This window comes from Trichosurus vulpecula, chromosome 8, assembly GCF_011100635.1.
Source record: "Trichosurus vulpecula isolate mTriVul1 chromosome 8, mTriVul1.pri, whole genome shotgun sequence".
Lineage (NCBI taxonomy): Eukaryota > Metazoa > Chordata > Mammalia > Diprotodontia > Phalangeridae > Trichosurus > Trichosurus vulpecula.
This window is the reverse complement of record NC_050580.1, coordinates 266,455,734-266,482,430: the sequence shown is the minus strand read 5'-3', so window position 1 is coordinate 266,482,430 and position 26,697 is coordinate 266,455,734. Positions and strand designations below refer to the sequence as shown.

General features: G+C 37.7%; 1 protein-coding gene across 1 annotated transcript in view; it reads left to right on the top strand.

Annotated features, from left to right (window-relative positions):
• Window positions 1-26,697, top strand: part of HEATR5A (HEAT repeat containing 5A) — a 182,524-nt gene that overhangs the window by 81,302 nt on the left and 74,525 nt on the right. The window contains exons 15-18 of the mRNA XM_036734739.1: window positions 4,427-4,590; window positions 4,693-4,868; window positions 13,405-13,510; window positions 23,524-23,714. Of these exons, the coding sequence (XP_036590634.1) occupies window positions 4,427-4,590; window positions 4,693-4,868; window positions 13,405-13,510; window positions 23,524-23,714 (637 nt within the window). The remainder of the gene's footprint in view (window positions 1-4,426; window positions 4,591-4,692; window positions 4,869-13,404; window positions 13,511-23,523; window positions 23,715-26,697) is intronic.

Below are 26,697 nucleotides of genomic sequence, written 5' to 3'. Positions count from 1 at the left end.
TGGGGCCTGGCCTATTTCCTAGTATTCCCTAGCATGTGATTCACTCGGGTATGAAGGTTCAACATCTGTAGCATTTGCAGGAGCAGTTCTTATTTCCCTGTCTCTCCTGTTATCGAGTCCTTTATCTCGGTACATCCTGTACAATTCATTGGTTGGAATGCCATCTATCATTTCAAAACCCACCCCTGCTCTCAGTAGAGCAGTGAACATTTCTTTTCTTGTCACTCCATTTTGGCGCCAAGTTTGCTGGCTATTCACCCTTCTCTCTCGAGATCTGTCCCTTCCCCAGTCTCCTAAGTCATGTAACTGTAAAATCTTATTTATCACCTCTGTAAGATGGCTCCCTACTTCCCCAAGTAACAGATTCAAAATTAGTTGTTTATAAGCAGGGGGAGCTGTCGTAATTATTAAATTCCTATGAGGGATTCCTATGGGATCATTGTAATATTTGTCTGCAGTTCCTGTCATGATAGCAGTCTTCATTACCTCCTCCTTTAGTCTCGTGATACAATCTTTAAGTGAATACCAGGGTCTGTGCTCAGTGGGCCACATAGAATCATTAGTATATCTCCTATTGCATCCCGCAGCAGCTAACGCCAACAGAGTAGTCCTGCTAGCATCATCTCCTTGCTGATGATGTTCCCTAAAAGCTTGCTGAACTAGAGGATCGTGGCTGATACCTATGAATCTCATACAGTCCCTCTTATCTACTAATATTCCACCAGCTTTGGCTGTAGGCATCTCTGGCTCCAACCAGAAAAGGGAAAAAAGGGATCTTCAAGCTGTCCTCTCCCCTCTTACAGAGTTTTTGACATCATCAAGCGCCACCTGAATGACCAGGGCTGATTGGTTCTTGACTTGGCCCCTCCCCCTAGCTTAGATCAGGTTAACACACCTCCCCTCAGCCAGCCCCATGACTCATCACACAGGAAGTTCTCTGTTCACAGGCATGGGTCTCTGGGCTTCCTGCCCCGGAAGAGGAGCAGCAGGCCCAGCACCCAGCAAGGCCCAATGAGATAAACTGAGCCATCCAAAGAAAACAAAGGCCATTCTGGCCACAACAGTACAATATTTCTTTGAGATAGTAGAGTTCATTAAAAGAGCAAAACCACTACCAGATCTTTTGTTTTCTAGACTGCCTCTCTACTTTGGAAAAAAATCAGTGCATATCACTCCAGCATCCATCAAAAACATATCTTTAATGAATGCTTGGTCAGATTGAGTCACAAGAGTTAGACTTGAATCCCCCCTGGAGTCTAGATAGTATATAGATAAAGCAAACTCATTTGGAAGTGGGATGCCTACTGTCTTCACTCCAGTATATCCGAAAAGCCACCAAGTACTTGAAAGATGTCACATTGAAGAAATAATGTGTTCCCCTCTGTCAATATAATGGTGGAGTTGGCAGGTGTGCCCAGGCTAAGCAGTGGGGTTGGACACAGGGTCGTTGGCCCAAAAAGAGTGCTGAATTCTTGCTGCATATGCTTAAAAATGCAGAGAGTAATGCAGAAGTGAAGGGTTTGGATGTGGATTCTCTTGTCATTGAGCATATCCAGGTTCACAAGGCTCCCAAAATGCGACAGTGTACTTAGAGGGCTTATGGTGGAATCAACCCATACATGAGTTCTCCTTGCCATATTGAGAGGATACTCACTGAAAAGGAACAAATTGTTCCTAAACCAGAAGTGGAGGTTGCTCAAAAGAATATCCCAGAAGAATTTGAAGAAACAAAAGCTTATGACACTGGAGTAAATATGACAGAGTACAAATAAAAAGTGAAATAAAAAAAAAGAATACAAGTCATTCCCCAATGACTTGTGAAAGGATATTAACAGTTTTTGGAGAAAGAAATTAAAGCTATCTATAGTCATGTAGAAAGCTGTTCTAAATCACTGTTTATTAGACAAATATGCAAATCGAGGTACCACATCACACAGATTCGCTAACATGACAAAATAGGAAAAAGATAAATGCTGGAGAAGATGTGAGATAATTGAGACATTAAATTAATGCATTATTGGTGGAGTTGTGAACAGATCCAAGCATTCTGGAGAGGAATTTGGAACTATGCCCAAAGGGCTATAAAAATGTGCATATCCTCTGACCCAGCGATACCACTTCTAGGGCTGTATCCCAAAGAGATCATACAAATGGGAAAAAACAAATCCACATGTACAGAGCTATTTATAGCAGTTCTTTTTGTGGTGGCCACAACTGGACATTGGATTGGAATTGGAAATTGGAATTGGAATTAGAATTTGGAAACTGGAAATTGGAAAGAAATTGGAATTGGAAATTGAAGGGATGACCGTCAGTTGGGGAATGGCTGAACAAGTTGTAGTATGTGAATGTAATGGAATACTCTGCTATAAGAAATTATGAGCAGGCAAACTTCAAAAAGACCTGGAAAGACTTAACATGAACTGATGCTGAGTGAGAAGAGCAGAACCAGGAGAACATTGTACATAGTTACAGCCATATTGTGTGATGACTAACTTTGACAGACTTAGCTCTTCTCAGCAATGCAAAGCTCTAAGATAGTTTCAAAAGGCTCCTGACGGAAAATGCCATCCACATCCAGAGAAAAAATTATGGAGTCTGAATGCAGATCAAAGCAGGCTATTTGCTCTCTCTCTTTGTTGTTGTTTTGTTTTGTTTCTTCTTTCTCGTGGTTCACTCCATTGGTTATAATTCTTTACAACATGACTAATGTGAAAATATGTTTAATATGAACATATATGTAGAGTCTATATCAGATTCCATGCCATCTTGGGGAGGGGAGAGGAGAAGGAAGGGGAGAAAATTTAAAACTCAAAAGCTTGTGGAACTGAATGTTGAAAACTAAAAATAAATTTAAAAAAATTTTAAATGTCAATGTTTATTTTAAGATCTTTCACTCTTACTTTAATTGACTATCTATAATTTTTAGAAAGTACTTAGCTTGCTTTCAAATGAGTATATTTAATTTAAATGTACACTTTGCCTTGGGCAAGTCACTTAACCCCAATTGCCCTGCCCTCCCTCTCCAAGAAAACCAAACAAACAAACAAATAAATGTACACTTTGCTTGATAGAAGCATGTCTTTAGCTATAGTGTCTTACCCTTATCCAGGTGTTGCTGTCTGAAATAGTTTAGCCTAACACTAGAGTATTACCTAGAAAAGAAAGTCCTGGTGACCAGGACTACTAGCAGTGTTGTCGTGTTTTCTTGGTTAGAAACTTGACAAGTTTGAAGTTATCTTTCGTGGATAGTATTACATTTCTATTTCCTAAAATCATTTCTTTAGACTCCCTATAAGGTAGAGGCCTGGTCAGACAAGAAGAAAAACTAACCTTGATGGGGACCGGTTAGAACTGGTTTGTGTTGCCAGAGTTAGGAATTATTCTTTTTTTTTAAACCTGCTTATGTTCCTGTTTATCTGTTTCAGTCATGTTGTTTGCATATTTAGATATTAAATAATATTAAAGTATAAACATTGCCTTCTTCAAGAAGCTTAGTTTTGCAAAAAGCTATATTTACAAAAAAAAAGTCAATAAGTGATTTTCCCCAGTAGTATTAGAATACTTTTCTTGATTAAAAGGGCCATTCAAATATTCTTTCTCTTGTGTGTTTAGCTATAGTACATTGGCTGCTTGACTGTAATTTGGAGTGGGCCCAGGATTAAATGCAAATATGGTAGTATAGAAGTTAAACTTTTAAGATTAAAAATTTCTTCCTTCCAAATTGTAATCAGTTTACACACTACTACATCCAGTAAAGCTTTAAACTTGAGGAGCTTTATTACAATTGAACATTAATCAAGTGAAGATAAACATTTGAAATTATGCTATAAATCAGTGGTGAAAAGTGAGCTTTACGCACAACTTTTTCATAGAACATATTTCAAACAAATACACCTAGAATACTTAGCTTTTGCTGTCCTTCAATCATAGAATTCAATCATAGAATAACAGAATCAGAAGATTCTGTTGTTTAAATTGTTTTGTAATAGTTGTGATGGATTTGTACTGATCATTTCACATCTCTTCCTTGGTACCCCCTCTAACCAGTAGCACATTCTAAGCACATATCTAAAAGATATCTTTTCAAGTTTTTAAGAATGTGTTTAGCCCGTGGAATAGAGCAAAACTAACCAGATCTCAGAAGAGATCATGTACAGCCTTGGGGATCAGGAAGATGAGGGTTCAAATCCTGCCTCTGACACATCCTAGCTTTGTGGCCATGGGTAAGACATTTAATCTCTCGGGGTCCTAGATTACTCTTCAAGTTGCAGATGAGATGCTGATCTGCCTCAGTAGAGGTGGTCTTCAAGTTGTGAGTTCCTCACACTGATGAAGCCATAGGTCTAAACAAAAAAGAAACCTAAACTAATTATTTTTGATAGTTGATTCAATATTTATTTCCTTTCTTTTTTTGGCTCATCAGGAAACCTCTGTGCTATTCTCAAGGAGCTGGCTGCTGACCTGACTGCTTCTGATACCCAGATAGCAGCATCCACTTTCTTACTTCCACCCCTCTGTCACCAGGATGATCTTTTATTACTAAGTCCTTTACTACAAGACACTGACCACAGATTTATTGAAGAACAGGTAGGTAAAGTCCATTCTCAAGTAGTTACTAGCTAACAGTTGTGGATAATGTCCATTTGTGGATCATGGTTAACAAGCTTCATTTGTTCTTCCTTTCTTCAGCTCCTCCTTGGTAATGGTGTTGCTTGTGGAAGCCTTGAGTATGACCCATTTTCAATTTATGAACATGGTATAGAAGGGAATTCAGTACCTAAACCCCTACCTCCAATGTTTTCACTTATCAGCTCTGCAGCCAGGCTTTTTGGAATTGTGTGTGCCCATGTAACAGAATCTCAAAGGTAAATATTTTGAATCTCTTGAATAATATATGGACTTTAACATATGAAAATATGCTGCACAATTTTTGAGTATCTGCTAGAATACAAATGAATGGGGAGATCACTATGTTTGTCAATCTGTACAAATTTTAGGTTAGATTTAGAGAAGTTGTTAGACTTTTATGGCAGAAAAGTATTGAGTTATTTATCAAATATTAATCGAGCATGTACTGGCAGCATATGACTGTGCTAAGCCCCATTAGGAATTCAAAGTGTAACAAGTTATAGAACCTACAATCTAATTGGGGAAAGAGGGCATATGTGCATCAAAAGTTAAATAAGCCTATGATATGAATTCTTTCATAAAGAAGCATATCGTTAAGTCCCACAGTAGAGACGGTAAACTCAGTGATTGAAGCTGGGCTGAAATAGTCATTTGAAAGCTTCATGGAGAAAACTGGATGTAAGCTACACTGGAAGTTTAGTGTAACTTAGAACATAAAATTGATTTCAAATAATGGACATTGGTCAAAGGGCCAAACTAATGATTCAGGGATTTAAATTAGACTCTAGATGTATAGCACTGGAAAAAAAAATTTCTGAAAGCATTGTTTTTATTTTAAATTTATTTTTGTTTTGACATGAGTCTTGTACCTAGATAATTTGATTCCCCCTTCTTAATAACTAGTGAGAAGTTTCTATTCCATAATCCAATTATGGTTTAAATGGGATGATTTTTCACGGCTGTCCTTTTTATAGTAGCACTGTTTAAAATATATTCATACATATTATGTTTAAGGTTTGTTTATGCTCTTCTAATGGTGAGAATAATGTGTATATTGAATTCTAATGCATTTTGCAGTAGGTATAAATTATTTTTAAGATAATTTTTTTTAAAGTTGGAAGGTAATTAAAAAGGAAACCTGCTACCTTTGGTATTAATTAGCTAAAAATGGCTAGTTTGGGAAATACTAAGGAAAGTGGTTTGTGCAGTAAACCATGTTGAGAAACTGGGTCATAAGCAATTATCTGCAATCTCCCAGTGGATTTCATTAGAGGACTAGTGAGAACAAACTGCATAAAGGCAGCAGATGGGAAAATTTTCCCACTGAGCTTGAACTTTAGAAGTTATAAGATTTATGATTGGACTCTCTCTATCAATTTTCTCATTTTCTGATAGTTGTGGTATTACATTTATTAGAGATTGCTTGCTATTATTCTCCCTTTGAACCATATCTTTGTAATATTAATAATTTGTAATAATTAAAAGATATGTCTTAAACTAAAAGAGGTTAATTAGGGAGCAGGTGGGCATTAAAAGCTTGGGATTTTAGTTGGGCACTCTGTATTTAGAGGTTTTCCTTTTGGTTGCATTTTGTGGCATATGACACCAAGACTTAAAGAAGTTCTATTTAAAGATTAAACTGAGAATAGAAAGTAGTTTTTCTCTGTTCTAGTCCTTTTATACTTGGAATAAGAAAATGTTTCATTTTTAGAGCATCTTGAATCCTAAAACATAGGAACATTTTATGTAAAGAAATTTACCATTTATTATAATTAATATTGGCAAGGGATTGTGCTTAAGCCCATCACTACAAATCAGTCAATCAGTAAACATGAAGTACCTACTATATGCCTGGCACTGTACCTGGCACTGGCAAAAGACAGTTTCTGCCTTCAAGGAATTCACATTCTAATGGGGTGAACAACTTGCAAACAAATATATATAAAACAAGCTGTACAGAGGAGAAACAGGAAAAAATCAATAAAGGAAAGTCACTGTAATTAACAGGGGTTGGGAAAGACTTCCTGTAAAAGATAAAATTCAGTTGGGATCAAAAGGAAGCCAGCAAAGCCAGTAGGTGGAGTTGAAGAGGGAGAGCATTCCAGTCTTGGGGGACAGCCAGAGAAAATGACCAGAGTCAAAACATGGGAATAATTTGTTCATGGAACAGCAACAGCCTGGAGGCCAATGTCACTGGATTGAAGAGAATGTGAAAAGTAGTAAGGAGAAGGAGACTGGAAAAATAGGGAACTAGTTTATGAAGGACTTTGAATGCCAAATAGCAGTTTTCGTATTTGATCCTGGAAGTGATAGGGAGACACTGGAATTTATTGAGTAGAGGGGTGACAGAGGCCTGGCTTTAAGAAAATCACTTTGGGCTTATTAGAGTAAGGAGAGACTTGAGACAGGTAAACCCACCAACAGGCTATTGCAGTAGTAGCAGTGTGAGGTGATAAGGGCCTGTACTAGAGTGGTGGCATTGTCAGAGGAGAAAAGGGGAGTATTCAAGAGATGTTACAGAGTGAAATCAACAGGCATTGGCAAAAAAAAAAAAAAAACAATATGGGGTCGGGGAATAAGAGTGATGAGTCGAGGATGACTCCTAGGTTGCAAACCTGAAGGACCAGGAAGATGGTGTTGCCCTCTTCAGTCTGTTTTGGCCATGTTAAGTTTAATATGCCTAAGGGACATCAAGTTTGAGATATCTGAAAGGCAGATGGAGATAATGAGATTAGAGGTCAGAGGAGAGGTTGTATGATAAGAGAATCATCAGCATAGAGATCCATGGGAGCTGATGAGGTCAAATGGAGTAGAGAAGAGAAGTGGGCCCAGGGCAGAACCCTGAGGGACACCTATGGTTACAGAGCATGATCCAGATGAGGATCCAGCGAAGGAGTGTGAGGTAGGTAGGAAGAGAACCAGGAGAAATTGGTGTCCCAAAAACCTAGAGAAAAGAAAGTATCGAAGAGGAGAAGGTGATCAAGAGGGTCAAACACTGCGGAGAGGTCAAGGAGAATGAGGGTTGAGAGAAGACCATTAAATTTGTCAACTAAGAGATCATTAATAACTTCGGAGAGAGCAGTTTCAGTGGAGTGATGAGGTCAGAAGCTAGATTATAAGGGTTAAGCAGAGAGTGGGAAGCGAGATAGTAATGTAGATGGCCTTCTCTAGAATTTGTCCACAAAGGGCAGTGGAGATACGTAGGGGTTTTTTGAGGATGGGGGACCCATGGTCATGTTTATAGACAATAAGGAAAGAGCCAGTAGACAGAGAGAGATTGAAAATAAGTAAAGGAGTAGGGATGATAGGGGGAGCATTCTGTTGGAGAAGGCAGGAGGGAATGGGATCACAGGTTTAGCCTTGGTAAGGAGGAAGGCCACCTTGTCATGTGAAACAGGTGAAGGCTGTTATTTGTTGTTGTTGTTTGTCCTTTTTTCTTGAAGAGGACCATAACATTAGGAAGATGATGCTATGACTTGCAAGTGAATTGAATTGAAGTGAGAGAGGGCTGTGGAACCAACCTCACTTTCTCTTCCAGAGACATCTGGGTCCAGTGGCAAGATGTAGATCAGGATGACTAGTGAAGGAGGAGATAATCGCAGAAGGCATTTGAACAATAGGAGATGAGGAAGAGGGAATTCATGGAGAATAGTCTCAATTTTTTTTTCTGTAAACTACAAGGTAAAGTTCTCAGCTGAAAGAGAAGAGAGAACCATGAGAGTTCTAGGGAGGGACGAAAAGGTTTGAAAGAGGTGCTGTGGAGAGAGAGATCTTGAACTGATTAGGCAGGTATAGAAGGATTGCTTAGCGATCATGAGGGCACAATTGAAGTTGTGTAACATAAATTTATAGTGGACCCAGTCGGAATATTTGTGTGATTTTCTACACCTTTGTTCAGCAACACGTATGTAGGAATGAAGACAGTGAATGATGGGAGTTACCTAAGGCTGAGGCTTGGAAGGGCGTAACCGGCAAAATGATAAGGGGTTTAGGTCTTTAAGATAGGAAGATAATGTAGCTTGAATTGGTTCACCACAGAGGTCAAAATGGGGAAAAGTGGAGAGCATGGCTAGAGATAGATCAATTAGAAAAAATATCCCTTTGGGTAATTTTTGACAAATAAGATATATATTACATGGGAAATAGAAGAAATTATTTTCTCTTCATATTAGAATGTAAGCTTATTAAGGGGGCAGACAGTCTGTTTCTTGTACCTAATATATACTGCCTGGAACATAGTATATACATAATGCCTTTTCATTCATTACCTAATTAGGTTTTTTTTTTTTCAAAGAGTTTTATGTAGAGCATTAATTGTTTTCTAGGATATCCTCATAGGGAACATAAGTAAAGGAAATTAACATTTTCTATGATTTTTTTCTGGATAAATGACGCTTTACTCTCTGATCACTGGCTGCTTATTATTATATTTGTACTAGACCAAAATAAATTCATTTTAGGTTGCTACTTTTTCCCTCAAACAGTTCCATTGGTGGTAAAGATTGACATAATTTTACAATTACAGTACATATATTTGACCTGACTGATTCCTGAGAATCCGTTGTTTTCCCATTTTTCTCAAAATCCAAATTATTTTTAAGGTTTCTAACTACTGCTAGCAGCATGCCTATTGTGTGTGTGAACTGAAGGAAAGTTGCTATGGGCTATGATAAAGAACAAAAGAAATCTATGATACCATAAATACTGGACTATACTATGATAGCAAATATAAAATAAATTGAAGATGTTTTTATCCTATCATAAAAATAGACATAGCTTTTCCATCCTTTCAAGAGAAATCATTTTAAATATCTATGTATTAGACAACTTAGAGTAGCGATTAGTTGTTCAAGGTAGCAGCATTTATGAAGATAGCTGTTTCTTAAATAACGTATATTCTAATGTTATATGAAGTTGATTCTACTGACCCACTGTCCAAGTGTCATACACTTTATTTTTTCTTATCTCTTTGAGAAGAGATGTGTTCTACGCTAATCTGTTGAGTCTTACCCAATAACAAAGATATATGTAATACATGTCCAGCACCCCTTTGGAAATAGTGATGTTGTTTGTTGGCTGTTAAATAGGTAAAGCTAGCTGATCTTCTCATTAGTATCATAATTTAATCAATCCCAACTCCTAAAAGCATTTTTAATAGAAGAGTCAGATTGCGATGCAAGATTAAGAATATTTACAAACTTTCCAGGTGTGCCTGCTTTGTAGTTACAGTGAGGATGAAAAATAGCAGAATCTCTGCCCTAAAGGAGCTTCTAGTTAATGGGAACATGATACAACATAGAATATGATAAAGGCAAAAAGAGAAGTCTGCACAACGTGGCCTAGACAGAATGAAGACTCAAGAGGCAGAAACTACTTTCACATAGGATTGATCAAGGGCACTTGAAGTAGCACTTGACCTAGGCATTGGAGGAAGAGAAGGGAGTTATAAGAGGTGAAGATGTAGCGGGGAGCGCATTCTACGGGCGACAGGATGTGAGAAGGCAGGACAAGATTAAGAAATGCCTAAGAGTACAATTTAATTGGCACATGCATACATACATTTATATGTTGGCATGTACATAATTGGCATATCCATACATTGGCATATACATAACATATGCCTGTGTATATATATATATATATATATATGTAGTTTGATGATAAGAAGTAGAGTAAAATAGGGCATATATAAACTAATTAGAAATAATAAGAGTGAAAATGTTAAGAAATTTAGTTTGAAAAAAGATATAGGAGGATTTAAAGGACAGGTTAAGGAGTTTGTATTTTATCCTATGGGGAGTGGAAAACCAGTAAAGTTTTTTGAACAAGGAACTGACATGATCAAATTTGTTTTGGGATTTTTTAGCAACTCCATTAGCGATGGATTTAAGAGGAGAGAGAGACTCTATGCAGGAAGACTAGTTAGTACACCTGTACGGTCGTGCAGGCAATACTGCAGTTGTTAATTGTAGAGTGTGACCTTAGGAGTTAAGAGGAGGGCATACATAAGTGAGTTGTTATGGAGGTGGAGTTGACAGTACTTAACAACTAATTGGATGTAGGTGAGGGAATTGGAGAGAAAGAGTCAAAGATGATATTGAAGTTTTTCAGCCTGAGTGAGCACATAATGGTACTATGAACAAAAATAGAGAATCTGGGGAAAAGGCATGTTTTGAAGGAAAGATAACAAGATAAGTTTTGACATGTTGATTTTGAACTTCTGGCTTGACATTCAAATAGAGATGTCATCAGGCAGTTAGAAATGAGGGACTGGGACTCAGTGGAGAGGTTAAGGCAGAATTATATAGATTTCAGAGTCATCTGCTTGGAGGTGATAATTGAAACCATGAGACTAAATGAAATTGACAGGAAAGTGGGTAAAATTGCAAACAGTATAGAAATAAAAGTGCCAAGGACATAGCCTTGGCATACAGGGAGTGGAGAGAGAGGAGAGAGGAAAGGGCGGGAGGAGATGAGGCAACAAAAGAGACCCAAAAAGGAATGATTAGGTAGGAGGACCAGAGGAAATCAGCGTCTTAAAATACAATGAAGGAGCTCATGTAGTAAGTAGTAATTTTAGATTTTTCAGAAAGGTCAAGGAGGTTGAGGGTTGAGAAGAGACAGATGGATTCGACAATTAAGAAGTCAGCAGTGTATGTAGAGTGGTGATAGCAGAAGCCAAAAGCAAGGGGGGTTGTTGTGAGTGAGTGGTAAAGAGATAGATGAGGCGAGTCTAGAACTTTAGTAAGGACAGAGAGAGCAGATGTCTGATAACATCTTGAGGAGACTATATCAAAGTCAGGGAATGATTATTTTTGTTTTGTTTTTAGGATGAGAAGGCAATATGTTCGCATACAATAGGGAAGAACCCAATAGAGAGAGAAATTGAAGATGAGAGAGTGGGAGAAAGGTCCCATTTGGAGGAAGATCCTGAGGGGAGGTGAAAGGAAATGATATGAAGGGCATGTATTAATTCAGCAAATAGGAGGAGCACCACTTCATCTCTGAAACTGCAAGAAAGCATGAGAGTGTGGTGAAATTTTATGTTATGGAAAAGGAGTGATCAGGAAACCTCAAAGAGATATGGTCTCAATATCATATTTAATCAGTCCTCAGCTTTCACAGGGATAACATTCCTAGAAAAATGGCGCAGAAGTAAAAAATGTGAACCCTGATACGTTGAACCTAAAGGAAGTAGGTTAGGTTCCCACTGTAATCTTTCACTAGAGATTACTACAAATGCTCTGTTCTGCATACAAATCTTTATTTAAAAAAATAATTCTGATAATGTATATTTTTCCTAAGAGAGTAACCATGAAATAACCCATAAAATGCAGTACACAAAATAAAACTGACAACATTTTTCTTGCATTCATTCTTCCCTAGAATTCTGTGACCTTTTGTGCTAACATCTTTATTTAAAAAGCCATTGATTTTAGACAGTTCACTTTTCATAACACATGAAATGTACGATACCACAAATACTGTACAGCAAATACAATTTTTAAAATTAAAACATTTTTAAGCTGAATCTTACCTTCCACTGTGTCAGATGGCAGTATGAGGGCATTGTACTGTATACTGTACTGCTGTAAATCTCTCTACCTTGGCCACTTTCTGAAAACTAAGGGAGAGGTTGCTGGACTTTAGTCACTGCTGTTGGAAGACACCAAGACTGGAAAGCCTCAGAGTCACCTCAGAGCTGAAGGATTTGTACTACATTTTGGGGGCATAATAGCAGCATAAAACTTGTGTTGTAAAGTGAAACAATGAAAATATGCAGCAAATGCACAAGGAACTCTTTACAAGGGTAGGGCAAACAAGACCAGTGAAGTGTCTGGTAGGATACCAGGCACTCCGCAAACTGACTTGCATCATGTACACAAATGCTTGAAGTCATGAAAGTTAAACGCACAGATGTTGAGGATTGATTGTACTAAGAGATGAAGTGATGGGAGTTGAACTGGGAACCATGGGAAGTATAGTAGTTCATTAGAAATGAACAAATTGTTTGCCAGGCTGAAATGAGTGTCCATTTGAGACTTAGGAGGCATGAATTTGTAGTGGACCCCAGACAGGATTGTTTCATGACTACCTCTTGACTACTTAAGAGTAGAAAATGGGCATGACTCAGAATTAGGAATTAGCAATGCAGGAACAGTAGAAGGACTGAAGGAGGAAAAGTAGGAATTAGCAAGGCTATGGAATTCATCATAACTGTTGAAAACTACTGATTGTAAAATCAACTCTGAAAGGAGAGAAGTAAAGCCAGTGAAGAAGGTAGTGTGACCCAGTGCTGGACCCAGAGTTTGGAATACCTGAATTCAGTTTGGCCTCTGACATTAGCTGTATGACCTTGAGCAAATCACTTAATCTCTCTTAACCTTGGGCAACCCTTAAAGGCTACATTACTGTTACAGATGATGTTGTTTAGTTGCCTCAGTGAGTGCTGTCTGACCTTTCATGACCCCATTTGGGGTTTTCTTGACAAAATAAACATTTTACAGATGAGGAAACTGAGGCAAACCAGGTTAAGTGAGGTGCCCAGAGTCACACAGCTAGTAAGTATATGAGTCTTCCTGCCTCCGGGCCCAGCCTCCTACCATTACAGATGAGTGGCATTTTATTTGCATTGGTAGAAGGAATGCCCATGTCCTTGATGTATTATTTAATCTAAATAGGTTCCTTTCCTATAAAATTTTAAGTTTTTAATCTTCAATTGTATAAACTTAACTGTATCTGCTTTTTAACATTTTCGCTTTTGATTTTAAGGCTCTTGATATTGGAACAACTTTTGGACAGTATAAAACACACAAAAGCATCTCGTCAGCAAGTAGTACAATTACATGTTATGTCAGCGTTTTCTAATTTTTTGAAGGTAAGCCTTATATTTTGTAAATAAACACTTGCTTGTGTGTTCTTTTAATGACAAAAAAAAAGCCAGTAGCTTCACTAACCTCTTGAGTAAATTGTTTCAAGAGCTGAATTTTTCTGTTCCTTGTTTTAAGGAAAAAAAAATTCAGTTTTTCCATGTCACTCTGTCATTCGTACCCCACACTTACAGCTTTGTCTCATTATTTCCATACCTTAAGTATGTAATCTAAGTAACCCTGACAATCTCGTGCACTGCATATTTTGTATAAAAGAAATCAATTTGACTTATAATTTAGCTGCTCTTTCAGGCATAGTAAAGCATTAAATGGATGTGGATAGCATAGATGTCTTACATTTAGTGCCTTAGTTTCTCTTTTTATAGTATCAGCAGACACTCTACACGTGATGTATTTTAAATATCCACGAAATTTACATTGTGCATAAAATTTTGACAGCATTATGAACATAAGATAGTTCTCAAAACCCTCTGCAACTTAAGAGTTTAGGTTGTTGATGTTGTCTGATACAAACTCACCAAATCTCCACAAGGGATCTGGAGTTAAATTACTATTATAAACCATCTGCTTTACTCAATAATAATTATTATTCAAGAAAAGATGGATGGCATTTGTAATTTTTTTTATCATGCTTATCATTCCCTGTTGATCCTGATTGAACCATATTGTACATAATAAGGGTTTTTTTTTTCCTCATGGTCTAAAGATGTGCTTTTTATGGGCTTGACATTAAAACATATTACTATGAATCTTGCATGAAGCTAAATGAGTTTTAAATTTTGTCAAATTGTTATTGGATAGGGATCAAAATTAGGACTTTCGTAGTTGAGTGTTTCTATTTAATATAAGTTTGCTGTTTACGTTAGGTACTATAACTGAGGAGAAACCCACTCTTAACTAAAAAGGACAGTCAGTAGTAATAGTAATTTGTCCTACTATACATATGTATATATATACACATATATGGATATTTAAATATTATGTATATCATACTTTTAAGATTATAGCAAAAAATACTGTTAAAATTTCTGTTTAATTTGTCAGTAAATATAGATGTAAAGCAGCCTAGAATAAATGCAGACTAATTGATTTGCATGCCAATCTACTTCTGGAGCTCTTCAGAAAAAAATCTTGCAAACATTTATGAAAAACCTGACATCATTATAACAACAACTAACATTTCTGTAACAGTTATTGTGTACCAGTTACTATACTGAGCACTTTCCAAACATGATCTCATTACACTCATTATTTCATAAATATGTATTTCATATGTATGTATGAAATACTGTGAAACAAATATAAAGCACATTAAGGGGTAGACATCCAAGGAAGTGGGGATGCAGCAGGGCATATGGCAGAAGATATAAGTTAAGGAGTCACCCCCATCACTCACAAAGGAGAGATTCAGATAAAGTGTGCCAGAATGTTTCAGAAGAAAATGTTTTCACCTGTGGGTCAGGGAAAGCTACACAAAGATGGTACGTGATTTGAGCTTCAAAGGAGCATAAAGATTCTTGAAGGCAAAGAGGAGGAGAGCGTACATAGTAGGCACGGAGGAATGATCATTAATCTTTATGTAGCTATACAAGTTTTAAGGGCCATATATACATTATTTCAATTGATACTCACAATAACCTTGTCATCCAGGTGCTCCTATTGTCCTCATTTTATAGGGATAGAAACTGAGCTTTAGAGAGGTTAAGCTCTACAGCTATTAAGTATCTGAGGCAAGATTTTAATTCACATTTCCTAAGTCAGCATTCTTTCCACGGTACCACCCTACTATACCAGTGTGTACAGATGCCCAGAGACAGAAGGTGGCATGTTGAGTTAAGGTTAGCACCTACTGAAATATGGTGTGTAAAGAAGAATAATGTGAAGTAAAGTTGAAAAGGTACTTTGGAAACAAATCATATCCTTAAATGCCAGACTAATCATATGTTCAATCAACAGTACGTTGTCTCTCTAAGACCCCAACTACCACCACAACTCACCTTTCTTCTAGCATATGCTCTAGTTTCCTGTTTTATTGAGAAAGCTGGGACCATTGTGAGCTTACTGTCCGTGTGTGCCAAGCACTGCTAAGTGCCAGGGATACAGAGACATAAGTAAAACGGTCCTTCAAGAAATCTACAGTTTTGCTAGGAGAGATAGCATGTACGTAGAGGCAAGATGATGTTGCTGGGAGGGGCAAGGAGATGCAGCTGGAGAATCAATTACATTTTCATGTATAAAAGATACTTAAGCTGAGCCTTAAAGGAAGCCAGGGATTCTGGTACTGTTTAGGGAAGGGAGAAGTACATTCCAGTCATTGGGGACAGCTAGTAAAAAGGCACAGAGATAGGAGATGGCATGGTGTGTGAAAAACAATTAGAAGGTTAGCCTAGCTATAATTAAATTTTGGTATTGTGAATTCAAAGTATCAAAAAAACATCCAAGTGCAGGTACCCATCAAGCAATTTGTGTAATAGCTAGATGTATCGATTTCTGTGTCACCTTCAAAGAATGTGTGGGAGAGAATGAGGTCGCCAAAGAAGAGAAAATAAAGATAGAAAGTCCAGAATAGAACCATAAGAAACGCCCATTTTTAGGAAGTGAGGAGAAGAATGATTAAACAACAAAAGAACTTCAGTCATCAGCCAGATAGGAGTGAAACCAAGAGAGAATGGTTTTCATGTAAATCAAGGGAAGAAAGAATATCTGGAAGATGAATGTGGTCCATAGTGTCAAAAGCTGCTGAAAGTTAAAGGAAGATGAGAACTGAGAAAAAAGCCACAAGATTTAGCAAGGTGGAGATCATCGGCAGCCCAGTCAGGTGGTAGAGTTGGAAGCCAGACTACAAGGAGGGGAGGAGCAAATGGGTAGTAAAGAAGTAGAAGTAACAAGCACAGACTATTCTTCTGAGGACTTTAGCAGGGAAAAGAACTATTTATAGCAGTTTAGCTATTGCTTAAGGATAGGAGAGACCTAACCATGTTTCTAGTCAAGGAGTCAGTAGATAGGAAGAGATTGAAGATGAAAGTGAAAGGGAATGATTGATGATACAAGCTGCTGAAAGAGGCAGGAAGGGATGAGATTGAGTGCACAGTAGCACAATGGCCTCAGTTTTCTCCATAAAATAGGAGAAAAAATCGTAAGCTAGAAGAGAGGTGAATTAAGGTAGTTCTGGGAACTTGAGAGACGAGGACATTTGAAACAACTGCTGTAGGGATTTTGAAAAATAAAAGGATTGTCTTGCATCAGTGAGTGACCATTTGAAAGAAGGAAATAGAAAACCACTTTAATATCCCTGCCAAGAAAACCCCAAATGGAGTCACAAAGAGTCAGACACGATAAAACAACTGAACAACAACAAGCATATGAATTTGTAATGAGCTGAGGCAGCACAATTTTTTACCTTCCTCCAGTATTGCTCAGAATCTGAATATTAAGGTGACTGAGGTTTGAGGTGAATGAGACCATGATCAGCAGAAGTACAGAGGGGCAAAGGATTCAAGGGTGAACCTCACTGAAATCGTCAGACGTAGAACTGAAGGTCACCAGAGCTCTCCCTCAGACCCCTCCAAATACCTGTAAAAGTGACTCTAAAATGTTAGAGCGGCAGAACCCACAAAAAGAGTGAAACAAATTTCCAGCCCAAGACAACCTGGAAGGTCGATGGAAAAGGGTCTGTTGCACTGGGCTGGAAGAGGAGTGCGGTCTAGCATGGGCCATACTGGCACAGACCAGACCCCAGCGAACCTGGAGCAGGCCTGAGAGGACTGAATCACTGGCAGCAGTAGCAGTTTACACACTTCTCAACCCACAGACACCAAAGATTACTTAAAAGGTCGGTGGAAAGATCTGTCAGATCTGGGTGAGAGAGGAGCACAGATCATCACCAGTTCCAGTGCAGCCCCGGGGTGGCAGCAGCAGCTGCTTCAAGAGCTCTCAGTCCACAGATGGTAAGGGGGTAGAACAACGGATCAGAAGGAGATTACAGGGATCTCTTTGCTGGCGTTGCAGCAGGATGCTGTTGCTTTGACTCTGCTTAGATCTGGGCCACAGTCCTGGGTGGCAGTCCTAGGGTGAGGGGAAGCACTAGCATAGCAGAGGTTGCAGCAGCAGTGGAGAGGGAACCCTTCTCACAGTTCCAGGGCAGAAAAGAGTGCCTGTGGTCACTCACAGAGTAGAGTATAGGCCAGAAGAGGAGTAAACACTTCTCCTTAGATCATACCACCTTGGAAGAACTGAAAACTTACAGGTCCCTGAAGGTATCTCTGAAAAACACCAGCACAAAACCCCTGAAGCTTGGGACATTGAGCCCTCCACACTAGAAGCAGAGCCTTACCTTAAAAAAGAGTTTAAAAGTCAAGAAATTGGCTAGGAAAATGAACAAACAACAGAAAAAAAAAACTCTGAAAATAGAAACTTATTTTGGTGACAGGGAAGATCAAAACATACACTCAGAAAACGACAACAAAGTCAAATCTCCAACATCCAAAGCCTCCAAGAAAAATATGAATTGGTCTCAGGCCATGGAAGAGCTCAAAAAGGATTTTGAAAATCAAGTAAGATAAATAGAGGTAAAATTGGGAAGAGAAATGAGAGTGATGCAAGAAAATTATGAAAAACTTGTCAACATCTTGCTAAAGGAGGCCCAAAAAATACTGGAGAAAATAACATCTTAAAAAATAGACTAGACCAAATGGCAAAAAGAGGTCCGAAAAGCCAGTGAGGAGAAGAATGCCTCAAGAAGCAGAATTGACCAAATGGAAAAGAAGGTCCAAAAGCTCATTGAAGAAAATAATTTCTTAAAAATTAGAATGGAGCAAATGGAAGCTAATGATTCTATGAGAAATCAAGAAATTATAAAACAAAACCAAAAGAATGAAAAAATAGAAGACAATGTGAAATATCTCATTGGAAAAACAACTGACTTAGAAAATAGGTCCAGGAGAGGTAGTTTTAAAATTGTTGGACTACCTGAAAGCCATGATCAAAAAAAGAGCCTAGACATCATCTTTCAAGAAATTATCAAGGAAAACTGCTCTGATATTCTAGAACCAGAGGGTAAAATAGAAATTGAAAGAATCTCCCAGTCACCTTCTGAAAGAGATCCCGAAAGGAAAACTCCTGGGAATATTATAGCCAAATTCCAGAGTTCCCAAGTCAAGGAGAAAATATTGCAAGCAGCCAGAAAAAAACAATTCAAGTATTGTGGAGCCACAATCGGGATAACACAACATTTATCAGCTTCTACATTAAAGGACCAGAGGGCTTGGAATATTATATTCCAGAGGTCAAAGAAGCTAGGATTAAAACCAAGAATCACCTACACAGCAAAACTGAGTATAATACATGAGAGGAAAAAATGGACATTCAATGAGAGAGGAATTTTGTGCATTCTTGAGAAAAGAACAGCTAAATAGAAAAATTGACTTTCAAATATAAGCCTCAAGGGAAGCATGAAAAGGTAAACAGGAAAGAGAAACCATAAGGGACTTATCAAAGGTAAACTGTTTACATTCCTACATTGTAATTCATAGGGTAGTTAGAAGGAGTATATCTAAACAGAGGTGTGAGTTGAATATGAAAGGATGATATCTAAAAAATAAAATTAAGGCATGAGAGAGGAATGTACTGGGAGAAAGAGAAAAGGAGAGGTATAATGGAGTAAACTATCTCACGTAAAAGATACAAGAAAAAGCTTTTACAGTGGAGGGGAATAGGGGAGAGGTGAGAGGGAATGAGTGAACCTTACTTTCATAAGAACTGGCTCAAAGAGGGAATAGCATACACATTCAGATGAGAATAGAAATCTATCTTACCCTACAGGAAAGTAGGGACGAAGGGGATAAGAGAAGGGGGAGTGATAGAAGGGAGGACAGATTGGGGGAGGCGGTAGTCAGAAGGAAAACACTTTTGAGAAGTGACATGGTGAAAGGAGAGAGACAATAGAATGAACAGGGGGATAGGGTAGGATAGAGGGAAATACAGTTAGTCTTTCACAGCACCACTTAGGGAAATGTTTTGCATGACTACACATGTATAACCTATATAGAATTTCTTGCCTTCTCAATGGGGGTGGGGGGAAGGAGGGAGAGAATTCGGAACTCAAAGTTTTTAAAGTGAAAGTTAAAATTGTTTTTGTATGTAACTAGGGAAAAATAAAATACTAAATAAAAAACTTTTACAAAAAGAAGGACAAAAAGACAACTGAAAAAAGATTAAGGAAATGGGACTTGATTTTTGGCTGTAAACAATTTCCTCTTTTGGTAGCTGCATCTCTTCAGGTCAAAATCAATAGGAACGGGAAATAAGGCAGTGGCATGTAGAAATCTAGCTTACCCCACAGGAAAGTAGAAGAGGAACAGGATAAGGACGAGGGGGGTTAATAAAAGCAGGGCAGGTTGGGGGAAGGGGTGATCAGAATGCACAACATCATGTGGTGGGGGGAGGGGAGAGTTGGGGAGAAATTTGGAACTCAAAATCTTGTGGAAGTAAATGTTGAAAACTAAAATAAATAAATTGGGAAAAGAAAAACCAAAGTGAGTTGGGGAGAAAATTTGGAACTCAAAATCTTGTGGAAGTAAATGTTGAAAACTAAAATAAATAAATTGGGAAAAGAAAAACCAAAGTGAGACCTAAGCAGAGACAGTGATTGAGTAGAAGAACAAAGAACAATCGAAAGACTGGAAGATAAAAAACAATCTTTGGAATGAGGCAGACAGAAGAGATTGAAAAACCAAAGATTTTTATCAGAAAAGGGAATTTCTGAGTTCAAGATCTTATAAGCAGAACAGTTTTTAGGTAGTGGGTAAGATCACCATCCTTTGTCTGAGACAGGATGGAGATGGATGTCATGGGAATAGAGGAAGTTGAGGCCAGGATTTTCAAAAGATCATGAACTTTAATGCTGAAGTTGAAACATATATTTTTTTTATGTCCAGTGTAGGAATTTGTTGACTATACATATTGGTTAACAGAGCTTTCTGTCTCAATGGTGGGGGGAGAAGGCAGGAAGGATTTTAGTTAATTGAAAAAAAAATTTAATTTTAAAAGACTTAAAGGATCAATTGATGTATTGGATACAGAACAGTCTTTATTCATTTCCCCAACAAAAGCTTATACATAGCAAGTGCTCAATAAGTGTTTATTTATTGATCATGTTACCTCAGGAAAGAAATTGGCTTTAACACTGCAGTTACTAAAAATTAAGGAAATGGTTGAGAGAGTAGATTGATGATTAAGGAAAAGTAACTCAGAGTTGAGTAGGTGATCACAAGAATCTGGATGAGACAGTATAAGTGAATGAAATAAATAGGTACAACAGAAAGAGTGCTGGCTTTGGAGTCCCAGGACCTGAATTCAAATCCTGCCTCTGTGATTACCCTGTAACCTTGGGCAAGTCATTCTCTGTACCTGTTTCCTCATCTTTAAAATGAGATGTGGGACTAGAAGGCCTCTAAATGCTGCTGCTGGCCCCAAATCTATGATCCTCTGAACATCAAAGAAGAATAAGTTATTTAGTGATGATGGCAAAAGGAAGGTCTAGAAAGTGGCAGTAGAGACTTCTTCCTGGATTTGTTCTTCAGGGTCATGAGAGAAAAATACCGCTGGAGCTGATGATAAAGGATGACATAGCTTGAACAAAAGCCAAGGAAAGTCCAAATTCAGATGGTGCCTCATGTACTTTAAAACTAATTTAGTGGCTTTATTATAATGTTAGATAATTTCCTACCTCTAATCACTAACTTTTGAACCTTGGGAATCTACAAGTGGATATTATCAGAGAGTAGCCAAGTCATCTTAAAGACCACATAGTGTCCATGTTGCAGTGTTTCAGGAGTCTGTCATTCATCACAGAGAGCGCTCCTTTTACCATCCAGATTATACCCCTTTTATACTTTAATGAATTGAATTGGGGAATTGCTGTGGCTGGTGATAAGCCTTTGCAAACCAGGAGGCTGGTCATGAGACTACAGATGAATTCGGACCCATCCCTAGACCATCTTGATAAGACCTCCCAGAGCTAAGCTTCACCAGCACAGCCTCGGTCACCGCCATGTCATGAGTCATTGTAATAAGACATCAGTCTTATCATTTGTCCTCATTTTGCCTCTAAAATTAATTCCTTCCTAGGGACTCTATTTTTAATATAGAGAATTGATATTTCTGTTCTATTTAGCACTTTTAATTTAAAGCTGTTAAGACATATTACAAATACTAACTCATTTAAAAGCAAAACAAATTTATGTGCACTAGGGCCTGGAAAAAGCACGACAGCAAATCCCAAATTATTAATGATAATGCACAACATTTACATAGCACGTGAAAGTGTCAAGGGCTCAATAAGTGTGTGAGGTAAGTACTCTTGTTCCCGTTTTACGGATAAGGAACCTGAACCTCGGAGACTTGAGAGACTTGCTCGTGGTCACAGCTAGTTAGTGAACAGAGAAAAGATTTAACTCAGGTCTTTCTGATTTCCAAGTCCAAAACTCTGTCCACTGCATTATAGTCAGGGCGGCCAAGAGTGCTCTTTAACTTCAGATGATGTTCTCGTGAAGCCTGTGCACCCCTTTTCAGAATGTTCTTGAATGCATAGATAAAATGCATGGGATTATAAGGAAACTACTTATGTTGGAATACAGTTACCAGTTTTTTTTAAGTTCATGAATCCCAGATTAATAACCCCTGTACTAGATGACCTCTAGACTCCCTAAGGTTCTAATGTTCTATGATTGGAATTCAAAAGTAGTAATGACTACTTTCTTCCTCTGCTTCACAGAGGCCTTCTATGTGACGCATCAAAACCACCTTTTGCGTTGAAGCCTTTCCTGACCCTATGAATTACTAGTACTCTCCTATACAGTGCTGATAAATTAAAACATATTCATTGAATGACTGCTGTGTGTCTGTTTGATGTTCAGAGAAGACAAAGACAATAATAGGTTCCCTGAGCTAAAAGTGATTTCCCCTTGAACTGTCAGAGCCCTTTGTACTTAATATGCCCATATCATGCTCTACTTTGTCTAATATTTTTGTGTTTTATTTCTACATCTGCATTGGAGGCTCCTTGAAAATAAGAGTTGTTTTTTTCTTTATATTTTGCTTAGCACTTAACATAGTGCCTTTTATGTCTGCAATGTGCTCAATAAATATTTAGCATGAATCAGTGGATTTGGGCATGAAAGATTATAGGTATAGAGTTCTGTAATGGGAAAAGGGCCTATCTGGCTTCTGTTGGAATGGATTTTGACCTTTGTTCTCTGAGTTAATCTGTTTGTAGACAACAAAAGAAAAAAAGGAAAAATCTCAAAATCACATAAAAAGTATTTAGTGGAACAATTTTTCCTTGGTGCCTCAATCTGTGACATCAATTTGAGTATAATCTTCAAAAATGCGGATCTCCCCTCTTCCGTGCCTACCCATCCTGTGTAAATTTCATCCATATCATCCTATAAATATGTCTCTAAATCATAGTTTATAAGTGAATAACAGTAGATCTTATAGACTATTCATTGATTTTTTTTCCTCACTATGAATAGATTTCCATCTCATGTTTCTGCCTGTCATATGTTTCTTTGACATTTTTTATGCTGCTTTTCCTGCACAATACCTCATTTTTAATGCATTTCAGCCTGCTTACAACCACTTTTATACTCTTCAGTGAACTAATGTTTAAAAGTTCAATAACTAATAAGCACTTAAAAATGATTTTTCATTCATTCCAACTTAAACTCTCAGTGAACACATGCATCTTGATAATACAGTTGTTCATAATGAATCTGGTAATTGAGAAAGTATTTTTGTCATACAGTACTTCAAGACTATATTAATTATATCCAGTATATTTTAGTGTTCAGTATAAATCTGCTATATTCTCATTCTTTGAAAATGTAAAATTCAACTGTGGTCTACATGGCAATTCTTTAATGACAAGACTACCCATTTCTAGCCCTGCCAAGTAATAGTTTGTTGTAGTTGCTAATATAGATACTTCTTTGTATTTCAGTATGTGGCCAGCTCCAGAGGAAATTTAGGCTCAGAAGAAATTAGAAAGCCTGCGCTAACATTATTGATGGGAGCCTTGGAAAGTACCAACCCCTTAATGAGATGTGCTGCTGCAGAGGGTTTGGCCAGATTAGCCCAGGTGATTGGTGATGGCTCCTTCACTGCTGGATTAGCACAGGTTAGCTTTGACAAGTAAGTGGAGTTAATGTTTGTTAGCTTTGTATTTCATGTTCTCATCAAGAGTTGAATGAAGCTATCTGGTTTGTTAGTGATGTCACAGTCCTACTAGCCAGTTTGAAGAAGTTCTTGTTTTGTGGACCTTTTATAAGAGAAAAGAAGAATAAAAGCAGAATACTTAAATACAGTAAAAGAAAAAAAACCCTCATTTCACTGCCTTTAGAAAACAGTTATAAATTCTAGGTCTTTTTATGAGCTTCTTTTGTTTTAATCATAAATGCCATGCTCAGAGGCATAAAATCTCAGACTGAGATGGAATCTCAGAACTTATCAAGCCCTACTTGTTCCCAGCCAGTGATTATCTAGCCCAGTGATGTCAAATTCAAATAGAAATGGATCCCTGCAGGCCTCATGTTAACTCAGAAAACCACAAATTAACATCATCTTTCTTATATTTTTATTTCGTTAAACATTTCTCAATTACATTTTAATCCACTAATTTTGACAGCTCAGGTCTAGCCTGAGAATGTCTAGAGAAGACCCGGAGAAGAGAATGTCTAGTTTTGAACAGTTCTTACTGAAATTTTTTCCTTATCAAGAAAGAAGTTATGGAGCTGAACAGAATTTTTAAAAATTTGGATATGATTAGCCTCTGAGGAGCATACCTATTTCTCAGCTGTGCATGGCACCTTCACAAAAACTGACCATATATTAGAGCATAATAACTTCATGAATAGATGCAGAAAAGCAAAAATATTAAATGTCCTTTATACTGACCATAATACAATAAAAAATTACATTCAATAAAAGATGTTGAAGTAAAAATTAATTAGAAACTGAATAATTCTGAAGAATGGGTAGGTCAAAGAGCAAATCATAGAGATGTCCCAGCTACTTGATGGACACTGAATGCCACAGTAGTCTTCTCTCTCTTGCACAGACTCAAACTTAGTCCAGGAGCTTGCAGAGCTCAGACTAGACAAGTAGCAATCATACTTTGCCCTGGATCGGACTACTTTGGGAACACTGAAAGCCTATAGGTCTCCACTCTGCCCTTGAGATCCTGGAATAATACAATGTGAAAGAAAGGAAGAAAGGAAGGAAAAAAACAGCAATAGGATTAACCCAAGCCTTCTTTCCAGAAGTGTGCCAGACCCCAGCCCCAAAATCAGTTCTGAGTCAGGCAGTAGATTGGAGCAATGGACAAACAACAACAAAAATCCTCATTATAATGAGCTATTGTGTTGGCAAGGAAGCTCAAGACACAAACACAGAAGAGGAGAGTGACTCCCAAAACATCTACAAGCAGTGCCTCAGAGAAAAATATAGTTTGGGCACAAATTCAACTAGAATTCCTGGAGGAGATGAAACAAGTTTGAAATGTTTTATAAATGAAATTAAAGCAGTTGAGGGAAAAAATTGGAAAAGAAATGAGAGCTTTGGAGGAAAGGATTGAAATGGGATTAACAGCTTGGCACAAGAGATACAATATCTTAGCCAACCAAAAAACTCCCTGAAAATTCAAATGGATCAAAAAGGAGGCCATGACTCGGTGAGGCAACAAGAAATAGTTGAACAAAGTAAGAAGGCTGGAAAAAAAAATAGAAGGAAATGTAAGGTATCTTATAGCAAAACCAACTGTCTTGGAAAGTAGATCAAGGAGAAAAAAACTGAGTCACTGGACTATCTGAATGCTGTGACCAATGAAAGAGCCTAGTTGTCATGTTTCAAGAAATGTTAAAAGTTGTTGTTCAGTTGTTTTTCAGCTGTGTCTGATCCTTCATGACCCTTTTTGGGGGCTTTTGTTGGCAAAGATACTGTAGTGGTTTGCTATTTCCTTCTCTAGCTCATTTTATAGATGTGGAAACTGAGGCAAACAAGGTTAAGTGACTTGCCCAGGGTCACCCAACTAGTAAGTATCTGAGGCCAGATTTAAACTCGGGTCTTCTTGATTCCAGGCCCAGTGCTGTATCCACGACACTACTTAATCTTAAAAGAAAACTGTCCAAATTTCTTAGACCCACAGGACAAAGTAGAAACAGAAAGAATGTAGTTCACCACCTGAAAGAAAACCCAAAATGGGAACTCACAGGAACATTAATAAAAATCCAGAGCTTATAGGCAAAAATACCAACTGTAAATACTGAGAAGGAATTCACATATTGAGGAAACACATATGAGCTTATAGCCAAAAATAACTTACTTGGCAAAAGTGAATGTAATGCTATATGTGAGGGGAAATGGAATTTTAATGAAATAGAGTACTTTCAAGCATTCCTGATGAAAAGACTAGAGCCATGGAGAAATTTGAAATTAAAACACAGGAGTGAGAGAACCACAAAAAGATAAACATGAGGGAACGATGGTAAAGAACTAGACGTGGATAAGCTGCATCCATTGAAATAGGAGAACTTGAGCCAGCCATCAATGAACTCCCTAGGAAAAAATTTCCGGGGCTAGATGGTTTTCAATATTAAGAAAACTATCAGCATAATTGATTGTATCAACAACAAAACTAGCAGAAACCATATGATCGTCTCAATAGGTGCAGAAAAAGCCTTTGACAAAATACAGCACCCATTCCTAATAAAAACACTAGAAAGCATAGGAATAAACGGAGCCTTCCTTAAAATTATAAATGGCAGCTACCTAAAACCATCAGCAAGCATTATATGAAATGGGGATAAGCTAGATGCATTCCCAGTAAGATCAGGGGGGAAGCAAGGATGTCCATCATCAGTCCTGTTATTCAATATGGTACCAGAAATGTTAGCTGTAGGAGTAAGAGAAGAAAAAGAAATTGAAGGAATTAGAATAGGCAAAGAAGAAACTAAATTATCATTTTTTGCAGATGATATGATGATTTACTTAGAGAATCAAGTAAAAAACTACTTGAAATAATAAACAACTTTAGCTAAGTTGCAGGATATAAAATAAACCCACATAAATCCCTGGCATTCCTATACATTACCAACAAAGCCCAACAGCAAGAGATAGA